The sequence below is a fragment of the Pristiophorus japonicus genome, chromosome 15 (genome assembly GCF_044704955.1).
Source record: "Pristiophorus japonicus isolate sPriJap1 chromosome 15, sPriJap1.hap1, whole genome shotgun sequence".
Taxonomy (NCBI): Eukaryota; Metazoa; Chordata; class Chondrichthyes; family Pristiophoridae; genus Pristiophorus; species Pristiophorus japonicus.
This window is the reverse complement of record NC_091991.1, coordinates 149,106,474-149,125,984: the sequence shown is the minus strand read 5'-3', so window position 1 is coordinate 149,125,984 and position 19,511 is coordinate 149,106,474. Positions and strand designations below refer to the sequence as shown.

General features: G+C 43.7%; 2 protein-coding genes and 1 non-coding gene across 9 annotated transcripts in view; 2 read left to right on the top strand and 1 right to left on the bottom strand.

The window, feature by feature from the left end:
• The window catches only part of LOC139281120 (RNA exonuclease 5-like), a 58,085-nt gene extending 48,408 nt beyond the window's left edge, over window positions 1-9,677 (bottom strand). For 3 of the 7 annotated variants that reach the window (XM_070901084.1, XM_070901086.1, XM_070901088.1), the window contains exons 1-4: window positions 9,594-9,674; window positions 7,015-7,294; window positions 5,141-5,256; window positions 4,146-4,272 (exon numbers count right to left, since the gene is read on the bottom strand). In XM_070901084.1, the coding sequence (XP_070757185.1) occupies window positions 4,146-4,272; window positions 5,141-5,256; window positions 7,015-7,158 (387 nt within the window). In that variant the 5' untranslated portion in view covers window positions 7,159-7,294; window positions 9,594-9,674. Of the gene's footprint in view, window positions 1-23; window positions 259-4,145; window positions 4,273-5,140; window positions 5,257-7,014; window positions 7,295-9,593 lie in introns of those variants that run through there. The other 4 variants (XM_070901090.1, XM_070901089.1, XM_070901085.1 and 1 more) reach the window with 3 other exon arrangements.
• Window positions 9,678-9,793: 116 nt separating this feature from the next.
• Window positions 9,794-19,330, top strand: eri2 (ERI1 exoribonuclease family member 2). Its single transcript, XM_070856772.1, has 9 exons — window positions 9,794-9,965; window positions 11,854-11,918; window positions 12,195-12,278; window positions 13,266-13,393; window positions 13,997-14,153; window positions 14,611-14,711; window positions 16,570-16,651; window positions 17,470-17,558; window positions 17,735-19,330. Exons 1-9 carry the CDS (start codon window positions 9,943-9,945, stop codon window positions 19,046-19,048), a joined length of 2,043 nt encoding a protein of 680 aa, XP_070712873.1. The 5' UTR covers window positions 9,794-9,942; the 3' UTR covers window positions 19,049-19,330.
• On the top strand, window positions 10,000-10,195 carry LOC139226089 (U2 spliceosomal RNA). Its single transcript, XR_011587208.1, has one exon. It is a non-coding gene; the product is annotated as a U2 spliceosomal RNA (small nuclear RNA).
• Window positions 19,331-19,511: the final 181 nt, after the last annotated feature.

Sequence of the window (19,511 nt, the reverse complement as noted above, 5' to 3'; positions counted from 1 at the left end):
AAAATGGCTATCCAGAAGCGTACTTTCTGCATTCCACTTCAACCTGAGACAATGGAAATTTTTTAGACATCCCCCGGGGCTCAGCAGGAGTTTGTTTCATGTAGTCCTCATGGGATAGCTGTAGAGTTTAAATTGTCAGCTCAGCTGGCCAATCTTTGAACACGAAGAACTGGGGGTGGGAGGTCAGAGATTCAGCCCTTGGCTTCCAGTCCAGCTCGGACACAAAGCAGCACACGGTCTGCAGTGACGATCAGTTCTGCAGGCCTACAGAATGAGAAATCTCCCATTTTAAATGCAGTGCAGACCAGTTTCAGAGAGCCATCTGGCCAGCAACGTTATATTTAGCATGCTAACAAGGATAGTGGGATGTTATTTATTGCAAAGTGAAAAAAGTGGAAGAAAATTTGAATGACCCAACTTCAAATTCAGAGTAAACTTGTATTCAACTCCCTTGTACTGTTAAACTCTGCAACCCCTCCAAGCTAATTTCACCAATGATATTAGCATCAGCCTCTGCTTAAGCAAAAATATTCAAAAAAGCAGGATAAACAAACTAAAACAATTATATTTACTGTTTGATTTTTAAAAAGCACAATAGTGAGACATATGACAAATTTCTTTAGACAGTGGTCAGAATGTGGAACTGTTGCAATATTGGGCCCAAGTTTCCACATGATTTGCACCTGATTTTTAGGAGCAACTGGTGGAGAACGGACTATTTTAGAAATCGCAATTCTCCACATTTTTTTTTCTGCAGTTCTAGTCAGGTAGAACAGTTCTAGTTTAGAACAGAATTTTTTCTTCAAAAGGGGGCGTGTCCGGCCACTGACGCCTGATTTGAAAGTTTCCACAGTGAAAATGTACTCCAAACTAAAGTAGAATGGAGCCAGTGAAGATTTTTGTAGAACTGAAAAAACCTGTTCTACACATTAAAAAATCAGGCGCAGGTTACAAATTAGGCGTCCAGAACGAGGTGGGGGGGGGGGGGAGGGGGGGGGGGGAAGGGAACTCATTAAATTCGACAATAAATCCTTATTTATACTTCTACAAATATTATACAAATAAATCCAACCTGAATAAACATTTATAAGCAAAGAAAAGATTAAATAAACCATCTTCCTACCTGTGTGAAAGTGCTTCAGCCAGGGAGAATTCTGCAGCCGTTCGTGCCGCTGAGCGGGAGGGGGTGAGAGAGAGAGAGAGAGAGAGAGAGAGAGAGGGAGGGAGAGAGAGAGAGAGGGGGGGGAGGGAGGGAGAGAGAGAGAGAGGGGGGGAGGGAGGGGGAGAGAGAGAGAGAGGGGGAAGGAGGGAGAGAGAGAGAGGGGGAGGGAGGAAGAGAGAGAGAGGGGGAGGGAGGAAGAGAGAGAGAGAGGGGGAGGGAGGGAGAGAGAGATAGGGGGAGGGAGGGAGAGAGATATAGGGGGAGGGAGGGAGAGAGAGAGAGGGGGAGGGAGGGAGAGAGAGAGAGGGGGAGGGAGGGAGAGAGAGAGAGGGGGAGGGAGGGAGAGAGAGAGAGGGGGAGGGAGGGAGAGAGAGAGAGAGAGGGGGAGGGAGGGAGACAGAGAGAGGGGGAGGGAGGGAGACAGAGAGAGGGGGAGGGAGGGAGAGAGAGAGAGGGGGAGGGAGGGAGAGAGAGAGAGGGGGAGGGAGGGAGAGAGAGAGGGGGGAGAGGGGGAGAGAGAGAGAGCGGGGGGGGGGATGGGAGAGGTCAGGTCGGATTGGATCCAGTCCGGGAGTCGGGAGTCAGGTCCAGTGGGGGGGCGGGGGGGGGGTCGGGTCGGGGAACAGGAGCGCGGGTCGGGTCGGGTCAGTCGGGGGGGGGGGGGAGCGGGTGTCGGGTCGGGGCGGGGGGGGGGGGGGGAGCGGGTGTTGGGTCGGGTCTGGTCGGCGGGGGGAGGGGGGAGCGAGTGTCAGGTCTTGTCGGGGGCGGGGAGCAGGAGCTGGCCGTGGGAGGAGCCTTATTCATGCAGCCCCAGTGAGGCCATTCAGCCAGGGCTAGGGGCTGCGTGCTTCGGGCCCCTCCCACACAGTTCGGCGCCTGGAGCTACTGCACTTGCGTGCCCACTGTAGCGCGCATGTGCAGAGGTCCCGGCACTGTTTTCAGCGCATGGACCTGGCTCCGCACCCCCCCCACAGCTCGTGCTGGCTGCGCCGAGGGCTAGAGGACCTGTAAGTAGGTGGAGAATACCGAGAATTTTTTTAGGTGCCGTTTTAGGCGCGAAAAACGGACGCCCAGCTCGGAGGGGCGCCCGTTTTTTTTCTTGTGGAAACTTGGGCCCATAGAGTGGTTGAAGCATAGAAAATAGGAGCATTAGGAGGCCATTCGGCCCTTTGAGTCTGCACCGCCATTCAATATGATCATGGCTGATCCTCTATCTCAACACTATGGGCCCAAGTTTCCACATGATTTGCGCCTGATTTTTAGGAGCAACTGGTGGAGAACGGACTATCTTAGAAATCGCAATTCTCCACATTTTTTTTTCTGCAGTTCTAGTCAGGTAGAACAGTTCTACTTTGGAACAGAATTTTTTCTTCAAAAGGGGGCGTGTCCGGCCACTGACGCCTGATTTCAAAGTTTCCACAGTGAAAACGTACTCCAAACTAAAGTAGAATGGAGCAAGTGAAGATTTTTGTAGAACTGAAAAAACCTGTTCTATACATTAAAAAATCAGGCGCAGGTTACAAATTAGGCGTCCAGAACGAGGTGGGGGGGAGAGGGAAGGGAAGTCATTAAATTCTACAATCAATCCTTATTTATACTTCTACAAATATTATACAAATAAATCCAACCTGAATAAACATTTATAAACAAAGAAAAGATTAAATAAACTATCTTCCTAACTCTGTGAAAGTGCTTCAGCCATCGTTCGTTCCCGCGGGGGCTGGGGAAGGAAACCGCCATTTGTTGCCGCGGAGGGGAGGGAGGGGAAGGAGACAGCGGTTTGTTGCCGCCGCGGAGGGGAGGGAGGGGGAGGAAACCGCCGTTTGTTGCCGTGGAGGGTGGGGAGGGGAAGGAGATAGTGAGAAGGGTAGCCTCAGTGCTGATGTGCTGATGGCAATGTGCTTTTATTAAAAAATTTTCAAAAATTAAACAGCTACAAAGAACTACAAAAATGGCCGAGTGCCAATGTTTCCTTCACACTGCGCGTGCGCGAACGCTCCAACGCGCACGCGCAGCGTTGCCGGCAGGAAAAAAACGAATTTAAATAGTACCCGCCCCCTCCCACTTACAAAATCGGCGCGAGTGTAGGCTCCGCCCCCCCTGGGCGCCGCGCCAAACAGACAAGGAGCTGCAAAGCGCTTGAGAATAGCGCGGTTTTTTTCTGGCACCGTTTTAGGCGCGAAAAACGGGCGCCTAGCTCGGAGGGGCGCCCGTTTTTTATCCTGTGGAAACTTGGGCCCTATATTCCCGTTTTTTCCCCATACCCTTGATGCTTTTTGTTTCTAGAAATCTATCTATCGGCCTCTTAAATATATTCAATGACTTGGCCTCCACAGCCTTCTGTGGTAGAAAATTCCACAGGTTCACCACCCTCTGAGTCAAAAAATTTCTTCTCATCTCGGTCCTAAATTTCCTACCCTGTATCCTAAGACTGTGACCCCTTGTTCTAGACTTCCCAGCCAGGGGAAATATCCTCCCCGTATCCAGTCTATCCAACCCAGTCAGAATTTTTTATGTTTCAATGAGATCCCCCCTCGTTCTTCTAAACGCTAGTGAATACAGGCCTAGTCGACCCAATCTCTCATCATAAAACAGTCCTGCCATCCCAGGAATCAGTCTGGTGAACCTTCGCTGCACTCCCTCTATGGCAAGTATATCCTTTCTTAGGTAAGGAGACCAAAACTGCACACAATATTCCAGCTGCGGTCTCACCTGTATAACTGTAGTAAGACATCCTTGCTCCTGCACTCAAATCCTCAAAGCAGATAGCATTGACACATTTAAGAAGATGCATCCATGAGGGAGAAAGGATCAGAGGGATATCGGGGCAGTGTAATTAGAGTGGGAGAGGCTTGTGTGGAGTATAAATAGACCAGTTGGGTCAAATGGCTTGTCTCTGTGCTGTAGATTCCATGCAATTCCCTCTCCAAATGGGTCAGATTACATGGTATCTTAAAATGGATTTCTAAATGCAACAACTTACACATTTGAACCTTTTCCTCAGCTGCTTAAATTGGAGATAGTATCTATAGAAGTGCATCTGACTCACTCCATGTAGAACAATCACTGCTACTCCTTTAAGTTGTTTCTGCCTGTGAATCTGGCACCAGCTGTAGGAAGAAAATGGGACTATAGTATTTTCTGAAAACACTTAATGTTCACCTGGAGTATTCTCAGAAGCTGCACATTAAAAGAAAGTTCTTCACTAAGTGGAAAGTAGGGTTGTCCTACTTCCTCTGATCCTGACCAATCAAGAGCAGCACTTTATACGAACATACACTTTCAAGCACAAAGACGCCTAGGTGTCCACCCTCAACTAGACAGCCATCTATTTCCATGGCACTGCTCAGCCCCAAATATTCAGCATTAAAAAACATTCTCCAGTAATTTGTTTTGTACATAATTTACAAATATGTAATATCAGGGAACTCCTATCACTCAATGGGTGATTTCTGTCAAACAAGTTATTCAAATTCAGAAATAAAAACATAAAATATTGGAAATGCAGAGTAGGTCAAGAGAAAGCTGGGTTAACATTTCAGGTGCACCCCTTTATTAGTGTGATTTATGCCTCACTAAGCGCACTGTTAGCATCAAAATCGGCAAATAGCTCATCTGAGTTTGTGACAATTATGTGAAAATCCTGAAAGCTTCTACTGCTTAAAAAGGCATCTACATTTCTCTTCACAGATTTTTTGTTGCTGCATTATTGCATAAATACTGATGATTATTTTACATGAAAATTGGAAGCAATTCTATATGAAGGAAGTGATGCTATGGAACTTGCTGCACGTTGAACTAAAAGAGAATGCCAAACATCTGCACCATAGTATTGAAAGAAACCAAATAGCTACAAGGAACTTTGTGCACCAGCAGCTTGGCTCACTTGGACCAAAACAAAGTTGAAGCCCAATAAATGGCCTCTCAATTATTACACAGTGTGACAAAGTTGACCATTGAACATCTGGTGTACATTACCTGGGCGAAGAGGTTCTTGCTTCTCCCAATACAGCATAGTTTATTAGTTCACACATCTGATCATGCGTAATGGCACAGTGATTACTTTCTGAGTTGAGAGTGAAAATGGAAACTTCCTCGAAAAAAAATGCAAAAGAAACAGATTAGTATTCTGGAACAGGACGGTTTTCAAAATGCTGAATTGATTATTTGATGGTAGTATACAAAGACATTTTTTAAACAACAATAATTCTAAACAAAAATGATTAGAAGTCAGACAAAATGGCTATCCAGAAGGGCTTGAATTTATGTCCATGATTCCTAATGCAGTGGCTTCTTCATTTCAGATATCCTAGCAGGGGAAGTGCGAATAGGAGATAAGATGTATTCCTAGCGTCAGGGCAGCACAATCCTAGAGAAAACTGCAACTGCTAATCACCTGCTCAAAAGCAGCAAGATGCAAGCAGGTATAAACGAGGAGACCAGGAGAAAATATAACTTACCAAAGGAAACCACAAATAAAAAAACTGTTGGAAATTTAAAAAAAAGATTCTATTTCGAATTATTATTTAAGGAGTTACAATAATGGCAAAAGTAGAAACATTTATTTTTTTATAACTAATGTAATCCATGAGGGGCAAAAAATTACTTCTTTACTTATCTAACTGCTTTATTTTTAAATTATTAAGACTGTGGCACACAGAATTTCAAATGTGACTTTTCAAAATTACTATTGAATTAAATAAAAATAAGATAATTTAGCATTGATAAATCTAGCTCTGTGTAGTGGGGTGATAGGGTGTCATTCATACCAACAACAGCTTACATTTATATAGCGCCTTTAACATAATAAAATGTCCCAAGGAGCTTCACAGGAGTGTTATCAAACAAAATTTGACACTGAACCATATAAGGAGATAATAGGACAGGTGACCAAAAGCTTGTTCAAAGAGATAGGTTTTAAGGAGCATCTTAAAGGAAGAGAGAGAGGTTGGGAGGTTTAAGGAGCAAATTCTAGAGATTAGGCAGCCGAAGGCGTGGCTTCTCATAGGAAAAAATGACCAAAATCAAAGAGGTCCGAGGATAGAATGGAATAGTGGAGTGAGGACCTGGGTTTAGACCTGTGATAGCGTGCATTGGGAAATTCTTCCTCCTCAGTCAGGGATTGATACAGGGCCCAGACAGACATGAACAGAGGTTAGAGTGAAATGATTAAAAATGGGTGGTTAAAAAAAAATTGCCATGTAAATATAGAATTCACAAGGAGCTGGTGGGAAGCTCAGTTTAATTAATGATCCGCAGTTTGACAAATCTGTTCAGCAAAATCCCAATTCTCAGATCAACTTCATTTTAAAAAAACACAAAGATCAGGATTTCAACATGCTTTTGTCTCTTTTAAAAATATAGAAATTATGGGTAGAGGTTGCTCGTTTTCTCCCTTTCTCCATACCATAATCCCTCCGTACCATAGTCCCTCCGTACCATAGTCCCTCCGTACCATAGTCCATTCCCTGAGAAGGAGGGTAGACAGCTGATCTGATTCCATACTTTAATGCCACTCTGCAGTCGACCCCGCAGGACCTGTGCCAGCATAGCCCAGGTTGGTTTTTCCCTTCAGTTTCCCGTTCTTGAGCATTGTGCCTTTGATGGCAAGGCTGGGATTGTAAATCATGGGCAGATTCTAGGTTCTGTTATTGCCATGGGAAGAACATTAAAAGCTCCAGTGCTGTGCACAATGGCAGACAACTTGAAATTGAACTGTCAAAGTTATCTATTTACCAACTGTTTCCTTTGCTAAGTTAGGTCATTTATTGGTAAAATGTCACAGTATAAAATGAACCTACAACTGAATTGCTCATTTTAAAAGTAAGCACTTTTGCTTTCAGTTTCCTTACTTTTTGCTGTTCTTGGTTGTTGTGTCTAATGACATTTTCCACAATGGTCCCATTTTGGATCTTGGCTCTCTTCCATTCGGCTTCCTCTAAACTTTTCTCTCCCAGTCTTTTGCGTTTACACAGTCTCTCCGCATTATTAGCCATCTGACCAATTCTACGATTGCGACACTACGAAGAAACGAAACAATTGCCAGCAGCTTAATAATTCAAAGCAGTTCATCTGGTTGGCGGAAGTACGAATCCCATTTATAATGTTACAGGTTTTAAAACTTCCTTACATCTGTAAAAGACAATGTTTATATATTTGTAATCAACATTCAGACGGGGATTTGACTATACATTAAGTACATTAGCCAGTTAGAAGAATTAGTGCCAGTTTTATAAATCGAAAGACTTGCAGTGTGATACTTGTGAGACTGACTATAATTCACTATATAGCACCTTGGGGCATTTCACTATGTTAAAGGTTGTTGTTGTTATTGCAGTTTGTAATGTGGTCTAAATATAACAATAATATTCATGACTTGTAATGCTGCTGAAACTTCAGTGATTGAAATGTTCATACATGACAATTTTTACTGATTCCAACAAGCACACCGGCATTCCCATTCTAACTCTTGAGCACTTTCAGTCACTCATCAACATTCACTCACACTCCAAGGCTCTCGCTGTAACATCAGTAGAATGATAACAATCAGTACTATTCAGGTACCTAACATGAATGTAAATTGTCAAACTAATTGATATATACATCACGGCATGTCCATAACTGCTGAGAATTTTACCTCAGGATATATTGAGCAGCATAAAGGGCTGAAATTATGTCAAGATGGCAAAAACAATGTTGGTATGGTCAAGAAGTAAATAAACCTGGTAAATTCTGACAGGCATCACGTGTGATGTAAATAGCAATACAGATTGATTTTACACATATGTATTTAAAAATCTTGTGTCAGATGTGAAGTCAAATTGTATTATGCAGTTTACTGTCCCAAAGGGTGCCCTTTCTCCGAACCCCAAACACCTGACATATTAATGATATAGGGTTCCGATGTTATTCCGTGAAAGAGAAATCTGACACTATGTAAATATTGCAACCATTTGCAATCCATTTGTTATGTCCCTGAATGCAGCCCTGATAGCTCAGAGAGTACATGGTAAGCCATACAGGTCACTGGTTCAATCTCTGATCTGCACTGGTTTAGGTGATTTCAGTCAGGGTAAGTAGTTGGGGCGCGACAATTGAGCCCCAGCATTCCAGGGCACGAGCAGATAAATCCCCATGCCTCCCGGTGACCCTCCTGTGATCCCTGTTGAAACTTTGCGCACATCAGGTACTGTCAGTATTGGGCTGGGCTGTGATGTCCCCCCACCAATCCCATATTCTTGCTGTCTGGGGTTAAAGGCCACTTGGGCTAGCCGCCAGAGGGTACCCAGTAACTATGAAACCCAGCAATCAGTCACTGTAAAGGGGAATGGTCACTAACAGCTGAGTAAACCCGTCTCCCATATTGCCAGGCTGGGAATAGAGAGGGGGGGGGGGCACTGTCCAGCACATTGCCAGGCTGGGGATAGAGAGGGGGGTACTGTCCCGCATATTGCCAGGCTGGGGATAGAGAGGGGGGCACTGTCCCGCACATTGCCAGGCTGAGGATAGAGAGGGGGGCACTGTCCCGCACATTGTCAGGCTGGGGATAGAGGGGCACTGTCTCACACATTGCCAGGCTGAGGGTAGAGAGGGGCACTGTCCCGCACATTGCCAGGCTGGGGATAGAGGGGCACTGTTTCACACATTGCCAGGCTGAGGATAGAGAGGGGGGCACTGTCCCGCACATTGCCAGGCTGGGAAGATGGTTGGGGGTCATTGTCCCGCACATTGCCAGGCTGGGGATAGAGGGGCACTGTCTCACACATTGCCAGGCTGGGGATATAGGGGCACTGTCCCGCACATTGCCAGGCTGGGGATAGAGGGGCACTGTCCCGCACATTGCCAGGCTGGGGATAGAGGGGCACTGTTTCACACATTGCCAGGCTGAGGATAGAGAGGGGGGCACTGTCCCGCACATTGCCAGGCTGGGAAGATGGTTGGGGGGCATTGTCCCGCACATTGCCAGGCTGAGGATAGAGGGGCACTGTCCAGCACATTGCCAGGCTGGGGATAGAGGGGCACTGTCCCGCACATTGCCAGGCTGGGGATAGAGGGGCACTGTCCCGCACATTGCCAGGCTGGGGATAGAGGGGCACTGTCTCACACATTGCCAGGCTGGGGATAGAGGGGCACTGTCTCACACATTGCCAGGCTGGGGATAGAGGGGCACTGTCTCACACATTGCCAGGCTGGGGATAGAGGGGCACTGTCTCACACATTGCCAGGCTGGGGATAGAGGGGCACTTTCTCACACATTGCCAGGCTGGGGATAGAGGGGCACTGTCTCACACATTGCCAGGCTGGGAAGGTGGTTGGGGGGAGGGCCAGTGTCCCCAGTGTAAACCAACATGATTTCTAACCCAACGCACTATATAAAAGCAGGCTGCTGCTGACCGCTGTCAGAGATGGCCCGCGGATCCGAGGCCCTCACCTGAGCAGGCGGCCGTCACCGAGAGACGCAGGCGGGAGGGAGCACGCGCGCACGTCCTATCCCGCCCGTCGCCGCCACGCTCCGCGCGCCGGCGCAACTCCCCTTTCCCCACGCCCCGCCCCTCTCTCCCAGACCTGACTAATGCGTTCCCGATAGCATCGATGGCATGGCGGAAGTGATGTCATTGCAGTGGCGGTAAATTTAAATTCCGTAACCAAGCTGCGGTGAGCGAGCCTTGGGACTTGAATAGAGTAGTTTATATAGTTATTTATAAATAAAACCTTGGTCGTAGGCTACGCGCCTTTTAAATCAATTTTATGCCCCCCTTATCTACTGGAGTAACGGAACAATGACAACGAAGCGACTGGCTAAGTATGTCTCCCCCCCCCCCCCCCTCACTGAAGGGGTCTGTTTACAACCTTTTGGCTAAGATCATGCGTAACTGACCTGACCAGCCACCATGACCTCCGGGTGGTTCTCCCTGGATCAGGAAGGTATATGCTTGCTTTTTTGGAATCAGGAGGTGTGTGGGGTGGCTTGACCCATCCACCTCCATGGCACGAACCTGGTATTGCAGTACTTCCAGGAACGGTGCAGTGGCTCTAGGCCTTTTGGCTAAGAGCATTGGCGCAGAGTGATCCTTGGCGTGTGCAAGGTGACCTCTGGCGTTTGTGATTTGACAAAGAATTGGAACGATTGGCTACGAATTTCAAAAAAAAACAACAACAACAACATGCCTTTCTGCAGCGCCTTTAACGCAGTAAAATGTCCCAGGGACGCTTCACAGGAACGATTATCGGACAACTTTTATTCCTTGAAGGTAGATCGGCCCAAAAGTGATGTCTGCAGGCTGTGGTTCCTCATTGCAGAAATTTATTGGGGATGCTCAAATATATGTGAGGGTAATAATGCAGGGCTGTTGCGTAATTTAGTACAGGTCTGGAATCTTCCTCCACATTGTAATTTATTTTTAAAATCTGAAAATTCCCTTTGATTTCTGCTTTATGTTTGAATTAGGGGAGGGAGGAGAAAGAAAGATCAAGATTCCTACTCTTGATATCCAGTGAATCTATTGGGTTGGGGGGGGGGGGGAAGGGTGTGTGTTCATCTAATTGTAAATACATTTAGTCAGTAGTGTCGCCTGGAAGATGTTTAACATTTGATATTTCTGGTTTTCTTGATTAGCAGGAATTCTACATAAATTCCAGTGTCCTGTTGAATAGGAAATTGTTAGCTCTGGATGCAGACTGAGATCGGGCTGTGTACATCTTGCTTGTGGAGATTCTGATATAACTATTGAAAGGGGGGTGGCGTTTTAAAAGCTTAAATTGTAACACTGATACTGTATGGATATCAATATTACAATTCTGATTTTCTTACAAAACTTGTCCCAAAGAGGTAGTTTCCATAAGCAGCTCCACATCTCCGATGATCTGAAGCCTAGAACGTTGTGCATGTCACGAAAGGATTTTTTTTTGCCATGTTAAGCACAGGAGACCCACGTTGATTGCCAGCTACTTGTGCCTGTCCTCTCTGAAAACACACATTACCGAACCAATTGATTTTGTTCCTGTGAAGTGCCTTGGGATGTTTTACTAGGTTAAAGTCGCTATGTCAATGTACGTTATTAATTTAGGCTAAAATCAGTAGCCAGTTATTTATAAAAATTTATATTTCCAGGGAAGCAAATGAACACAGCAGGGTACCAATGTGGATAGTCATAAAACAAAGATCTGAATCTGTCCAGAAGAACTTAAATATCTTCTCCAGAAAGTATTTCTTGCACTGTCCAATAATCTGCAAACTTTTTATGGACTCCCTACTGAGATGTTTGCATGTGGCTGAAAAGGTGTTCCTGCCGACTGCATGGAATCAGTTTCCCAATTATAGAATCTGAAAGAGTTGAAAGCTCGACTTTGTTATTGAGGATGATCAGTAATATGGAGCCTGTGATGGATTTGAGATTTGTCTTGTTTCGAATCCTAAGAGAAACATTTTTAATATTTCTTTATGGGAACTTGTTGATTGGTAATGTAACAAATTTTAAATATCTCCCTTGCGTGCTGAAGGCTGTCTATATCTCTCTGTATAAGTGCCTTGTCTAATGTGTTACTATTACTTCAAAGGGAATTCTTTTCACCTCTGTTTATATGTTGCTTAGAAACAGTTTTTCATCAGGTTGTGGGCTGAAGTTAATCAGCAGTGTTGGTGTTTTTGCCTGGTTGGTTTGCACAAGTAACCTTTCCTATATTTTGTCCAGGAAACTTGGCTTAATAAGAAAACACTCATCGCCTTCTCTTGAGGGCAACAGAAAACCTAAATCAAGTAAGTGCCACATAATGATTATTATCTATTTTGAGTCAAAATCAAGCAGTTTTCAGCTGAAGCTGGGTTACAGGGCAGGGGATAATTGGATTCGGATGTACAGATATAATTCAGTTGCTTCAAGGGACATTCCAGGGTAAGTATCACTCCATCTTAGAAGTTAACCATCACAACTATGTGCCAGACCCTAGGCTACCCATGAGGAATGACTATATAGATCAGCCAGTATTCTATAAAGGCTAATATGGAGTTCTGTACTCTTTTTGTACTTTGCAGATCAGTTCTTTTCATATTTATTTATTATTGACTTTGAGTCCACCTGCTGGAAAGATGGGAAGTCTCATTATAGTCCAGAAATAAGTGAGTATAAATCTCTACCCTGGAGAAACATTACTTAATTGTGGGGGGTGGTTGTACATTTGAAGGAACTTCTTTAAATTGTTTGTAACTTCTTGTAGGTGTATTATTAAATTAAAGATGCAGCCTGTAAACAGTGTAAGTAGTTTTAAAAGTTTTTATGATTTCGCAAAAGGAGAGCTGAATGACAGTCAATGTTCCCTCCACCCTTTGGAATTCCCTGCCTCAACCTCTCTGCCTTTCTCCGTCTCTTTCCCCCTTTAAGATGCTGCTTAAAACCTACCTCTTCACCCAAGCTTTTGGTCATCTGCCCTAATTTCTTCTTCTTTGGCTTGGTGTCAGATTTTTTTGTCTTATAATACTCTTGTGGAGTGCCTTGGGATGTTTTACTGCATTAAAGATGCTATATAAATACAAGTTGTTGTAATTTTTTTTCGTGCGCGGTCCCTTTAAAACTCACAGATTGTGAGCAGCCTGTGTGGGACCTCCAGGTTGATGCACAGCCACACGCCTGAGCACCTTGGGGGTAACGTTGGTGACAGTGAGCCACACGTTCACCTGTTGTTCTTGATCTCTGCGCTCCTCGAATTCTGACCTCTTGCGCGTCCCCAATTTTAATCACTCCACCATTGGCGGCCGTGCCTACAGCTGGCTAGGCCTTAAACTCAGGAAATCCCTCCCCTGAACCCCTCTATACCTCTCTCCTCTTTAAACCATTTGTCCTGATATCTCCTTCTGTGGCTCTGTGTGTCAAATTTTGATGATTAACCCTCTTGTGAAGTGCCTTGGGATGTTTTACTACATTAAAGGCACTATATAACTACAAGTTGTTGTTGATAGTATTATTATATAAATACAGGTTATACTCTTTGAAGTGGATGAAGCTTGTTTGAAATTGTGGAACAAAAACCTATGCTTTCAAATATTTTAAGGGTTCGCTGCCATGTTGGTGGTTTTTAAAGTGTTTTTCCTAATTTTTCTATCATCTAGTTGAATTTCCAGCAGTGTTGCTCAACACTTCCAGTGGAGAGGTTGAGGTTGAATTTCACACTTATGTTCAGCCTCAGGAACATCCAATCCTGTCTGGGTTTTGCACGGAACTTACTGGCATTCAGCAGGTATGCAGTACAATACACGGCTAAATTTATATGTGTATATATATATATATCTCGCGTATAGAACACTTACAGAATGAACATTTAACTAAGAAATATGTATGCCCATTATAAGAAGTTTTATGTAGATGGTCCTTCAGGACATGATGGACTCTGTCATGATAAAGAATTAAATAACTAATCAAACAGCATTTTAATTCAAATTAAATACTTCATTTTTTTTTAAATGGTCAATTTACCATTCCTGTGGGTCAAGTTGTTTCTACAGATCAATCAGATCAGTACATTGAGATGCTGCATCATTGCATGATGGACCAATCATAGATTTTTGTTAAGGAAGGATCTTAAGGGATATGGAGCTAAGGTGGATAAATGCAGAGGTACTGATCAGCCATGATCTAATTGAATGGTGGAGCATGCTTGAGGGAGTGAATGGCCTTCCTTTGCTCCTATGTCTCTAGGCTGCTTCAAAACTCCACATTTTTAATATATAGATGTCCATTTTTCATTGGTTTAAAATATGCTAAGATCCCAACATCTCCCTCTAGTGTGCGGTTGTAGAATTGGGCACATGTAACGATTAGCTGTCTTCTTTAACATTTCCAGTGGCAGGTTGAAGCTGGAGTTCCTCTTCCAATATGCCTATCCCAGTTTTCCCGCTGGATTCAGAAGCTGCAGCAGGAGAAGAACATTGTTTTCGTTAAGGGCGTGTCTCAGCTGTGTGGCCTTGAGTCAAGCCCCTGTGCATTTGTAACATGGTCAGGTACTGTCTACAGTTGTTGATAATTTCAAGCCAGTTAGCTGATTTGGACATTGAAGAGCTATAGTAGAACTGTAGTCAACTAAATTCTAAATGCCAAAAATACTTGGGTTACCATTCATTCTGTATTTTAAAAGCAATTATATTTCCTTCTCCATAGTGTACTGTATATTCAATAGTTAACATATTTGTGCTCAATTTTAAAAAGTACATATCATTTCAAAAGATTTCTCATTGCATAATCTTTCCGCTGACACTATTTCTGTGGTAGTTTATTTGTGACTTTTAAAATACTAATTTCTCACTAACACTCTGGTAATGTTTCTTACAATATAAAATCTGTGTCTTTTACCATCTGCCCTTGCAGGGATAACTAGCTGGAATTTATGTAGGATTTTCACTGTGTGTGAACCAGGTTCGTACAGGCTGTATTTATTCATATACCCTTTGATCTCTGTAGACTGGGATCTGGGAGTGTGCTTGCACTACGAATGTAAAAGGAAAGAACTCCGAAAACCAGATGTTCTGAACAGCTGGATTGACCTCCGAGCAACCTATAAGGTATGCACACAAGGGGTTAGAGTTGGTCGAATTCAGTGTTGGCGATTGACAACAAAAAGTGCTGAAAATACACAGCAGGCCAGTCAGCAACTGTAAAGAGAAAAGGCAGGTTATTGACATTCCAGGTGTGTGTAACCTTTCGTGAGAATTGAAGATTAAAAGGTAATCTGATCTTTTGTAATAAGGTTGTGGGGGGAAAATTGAGAGAGTTTCGGAGAGGAGAGATTCAACAGATACACCAATCACCGAGTGGCTGAATGACCTGCAGATTGCTTATTAGCAATCTGTTAAAGATGATATTAAAGATAACTAGTAAAGCAATTGGAGAGGTATTAAAAGGACAAAGGAATGTGCAGGTAGTGCAAAAGACTCTGGAGAGGCTCACAAAACAAACTGAGAAAATAGGGAAAATAAAGAAGGGGGAAGGCAAGCTACAAATGTTGCCGATCTGAAATTAAAACAGAAAATACTAGAATAACACATCAGTCCACCAATCTGGAGAGGGGAAAGAAAATAGGTAAACGCCACAGCCTCAGAATTCCATCAGAACTTGGGGGTGACGAATGGGTTCCACTCCAAACATTAATGCATCTTGGCTTTCATCTAATTTCCCCCTCCCCACAACACAAGTAAGTAAAATGGAGGAAATAGCCAAGTTCTGAGGTTACTAAAGGCAGTGTTCTGACCAGCATAAGATACCATAGAAAATAGGTGCAGGAGTAGGCCATTCGGCCCTTCGAGCCTGCATCACCATTCAATAAGATCATGGCTGATCATTCGCCTCAGTACCCCTTTCCTGCTTTCTCTCCATACCCCTTGATCCCTTTAGCTATAAGGGCCATATCTAACTCCCTCTTGAATATATCCAATGAACTGGCATCAACAACTCTCTGCGGTAGGGAATTCCACAGGTTAACACTTCTCTGAGTGAAGAAGTTTCTCCTCCTCTCAGTCCTAAATGGCTTCACCCTTATCTTTGGACTATGTCCCCTGGTTCTGGACTTCCCCAACATCGGGAACATTCTTCCAGCATCTAACCTGTCCAGTCCCGTCAGAATTTTATGTTCCTATGAGATCCCCTCTCATTCTTCTAAACTCCAGTGAATACAGGCCCAGTCGATCCAGTCTCTCCTCATATGTCAGTCCTGCCATCCCAGGCATCAATCTGATGAACCTTTGCTGCACTCCCTCAATCCGATCCTGATGTTTGTGTTGAACTTCATTGGACAATGTCAGAGATCAAAGCTTGAGAACGGAGTTGGGGAACAGAGGAATGGGACAAAGTGGATAGTCTTTCTGTGAGTTGGCGCACCCACAGTGGGTGCTACAGAATGTCACAATTCCTCCCACACCATTGTCCAGAACCCCAAATACCTCTCCATTTGAGACAGAAATTCCTGTGTACTTTCTTCAATCTAGTGTGTTGAATTCACTGTTCCTAATGGAAACTCCTGTACACTGGGGAGAGAAAACACTCTTTTGGTGATCACTTTGCTGAACATCTCCACTCTATCCACGAGTGTGACCCTGACCTTCCTGTGGCTCACAACTTTAACCCACTCGGAAAAGGAAGTTGCTCTCGGATTAAACTAAACTGAGAAAAATTGGCTCTCTCAAAATAATAATTTGGATCACAGTCAAAGCAAGTCTGATTAACATATTCAAGGGTAGATGCATAGCTGATGGAAGAGCATTTTTATTTACTCCTAGTAATGCAGACGTTTTTCTTCAAAATGCAGCTTCTCGGCAAATTATGGGCATTTATCTTGTTCCATAACCATTTGCTGCAGCTCAAATTAACATGCTCGTTGAGTTTTCTGCGGTAAATGGTCTGAGTTAACCTGTGCTTGTGTGGCAGCTGTTCTATAACCGAAAGCCAAAAGGTCTGAATGGAGCTCTGCAAGATCTGGGCATTGTGTTTTCAGGACGTGAGCATTCTGGTACGTTGTACATGTTGCATCATTGTAGTTGTGTTTGGCCTTGTAGAAAGGGAACATAGGAACAGGAGTAGGCCATTCAGCCCCTCGAGCCTGTTCCGCCATTCATTTAGTTTGTGGCTGATCCATATCTTGGTTCTGTACCCCTAATACCCTTGCCTAACAAAAATCTATCAATCTTAGTTTTGAAATGTTCAATTGACCCCCACCCTCAACAGCTTATTTGGAGAGAGTTCCAGATTTCCACTGCCCTTTGTGTTAAGTGCTTCCCGAACTCGCCCGAGCTCCAATTTTAAGTTTATGCTCCCTTGTCCTGGACTCTCCCACCAGAGGAAAATGTTTCTCTCTATCGACCCTATCAAATCCTTTAATCATCTTTAAACAATTGCATCTTCCACTTCCTCCATCAGTGGAAATCTAGCAACTTTTAATGCTTTAATCTATTTTGTGCAACCAAACGCTTTAATTCAGACTTGTGGTAAAGTGGCAGTTGACACAAAGCAGTAAAATCCTCCAAATAAATGAAAAATGTTGATAAAATAAATGCAGAACCTATTTGAGATCACACACAATTTATTTTCATATAAGGATGCTTAGTTGTCTGAAATTCTTTAATTAAAAAAAAAGCAAGCTGTGTAAATTTCTGTAAAATCCCTGTTTTTTTTAAGTTACTATTTTAGCTTTAAAATTAGTTTAGTCTAATTCTTTACAACAAGCAAGACTTTTATGTTAAAAATCAGAACACATAATATTCTGATTGTTTACTATATTCTTCGAATTCTCACTCCTCTTAATGTTATGGAAATGTAACTTAATAACAGGCCTGGATGATGCCCGCAACACTGCTCATCTTGCCTGGCAGATGATCTGCGATGGCTGCATCATGAAAATCACCAAATCGTTGGATAGGGTGAGTGACCATTGGTGAGTTCTACACCTTCATCCCTGTTGGACCTGTGACATGGGCTAAACATATGATACTTAAGATTACTCAAGTAATCGAAGTTGTAATACATGATTCTATAAATGTTCCGAATCAAACCGAGTATCTTGTGGTAATCCCCACTCTTGTGGCCTTTTCATTAGGTTGCGCCCATGAGGAATCCAATCATAAGACAACCAACTGCAAATTCACTTGAAGACAGCAAAACCTTACGAGCAAGTCTCTCTTCTGGAGTCCCAGGCAACAGCAGCAAAACGAGTTTGTTTTCAAAATTGGCTTTGCCATCTTGTCCCAAAAGTGCCAGGCAGCCTATGGGGACTGTAAACTCAAGACACTACAGTGATGTAAATGCTCACTATGAGAGTTTAATATCCCCCAGGACTCTGATCAATGGCCTTTCTACTTCCATTGATCTTGGTAAAGCAAAGAAACCTAGACCACATGTATTTAACAATGATAAAAATCTAATCACATTGGGAGGTGTAGAAACTAAACCCAATGGTAGTTTAAGCAACCTGTTGCTTGTGTCTACCACTATTGAGTCTGTTACCAGTATCTCAAATCTAGATGTTAGCTGTTCAGAGTCTGAGGTTGTCTGGGAAGATTGGGAAGATGCTGCCGTACTTCCTCTATCAGGTAATGGGCATCCCATAGACTATGGGGAACGAGAGAGAAACTGTAAAGGATCAAGTTTGCCTGAAAAGGAGAACATGGAAGACTGTCCAATTCCTGGAGCACCACTACAGAATAGAAAGGAAGACAAATTGACTGGCCCATTAGAAGCTAGGGAGCATCAGAAAGTGGTATATAGGAGCCCCCAAACAACAATATATGATGTAGCTGAAGTTATGAAGCAAGCTGAAGGTCTGTCCATTTTTAAAGTACCTAACTTGAAGGTTCCCAATGGCCGGTCCAGCTCTTTCAGTGAAAGCACCGAGTCTTTATCACATTCTGTTCTGTCCTCCAGATCACATAACTCTTTATGCATTGGTCTTAAAAGAAAAGAAACCCATTCGAGTCCCTTCAAACCTCCTATTTCTAATAAGCAATCATTCACTATGTATTCGGACAAAGATTCACCATCTAATTGTTCTCTGCCCTCCATTGGTAAGTCACTTTCAAGAGTGATTCCTCCAACAACCCATTCCCACCAGGCATTTCGGAAATTGCATGGCGAAAAGATCACTCCCCCGCTCTGTGGCTGTGGTCGTAGAGCTAAGAGGCTTACTGTGTCTAAAGCAGGTCCAAACCAAGGGAAAGCCTTCTATTCCTGTACAGTAGGTAAAAGGAATGCAGAGAATAGCAAGGGTTGTGGGTACTTCAAGTGGGAGTGGGCACTGAAGAAGGAGAAAACCTCTTTGGCCTCACCTGTGAATATTTTTGGTACAGGTTCATCTGGAACCTTTCCTCCTTCCCAACATAAACATCTAGGGCTCCGATTTTCCTTTCGGAATTAACATTATAATTTAATGTCTGGAATGATTTATAGTTTGCTTGATTTATAAAGCAGCGATATTTGTCTGGCCTGCAGAAAGGTTGAGGTAGAGTAGTAGTGTACCGTAATGAGTTTCTGAAGTGCACTCAAGCAAACTATCTTGATTAAGCTGTTTTTGTGTGCACTTAAATTGAATGTATTTAGTTTTAACTGCATATACAGAGCCTTGTATTAGCTTACCATCCAGCTTTTGTGTCTCTTCTGAAGACTGGTTCTAGTGTTGAGATATATTTCATGGGTACAGGTTATACCTGGAAAGGGGGGGGGGGGGGGCGGGGGGCGCGCATCACAACTGAGCCCAATATTGTCCTGTTTAACATGCCCTTTCAGCATTGCTGCTATTGTGCCTCTCACTTTCTTTGTTTTCCCCTCTCTTTCTCTCTCACCCTGTCTCTCTCCTCTTCCCCCCCCCCCGCCCCCCCCAT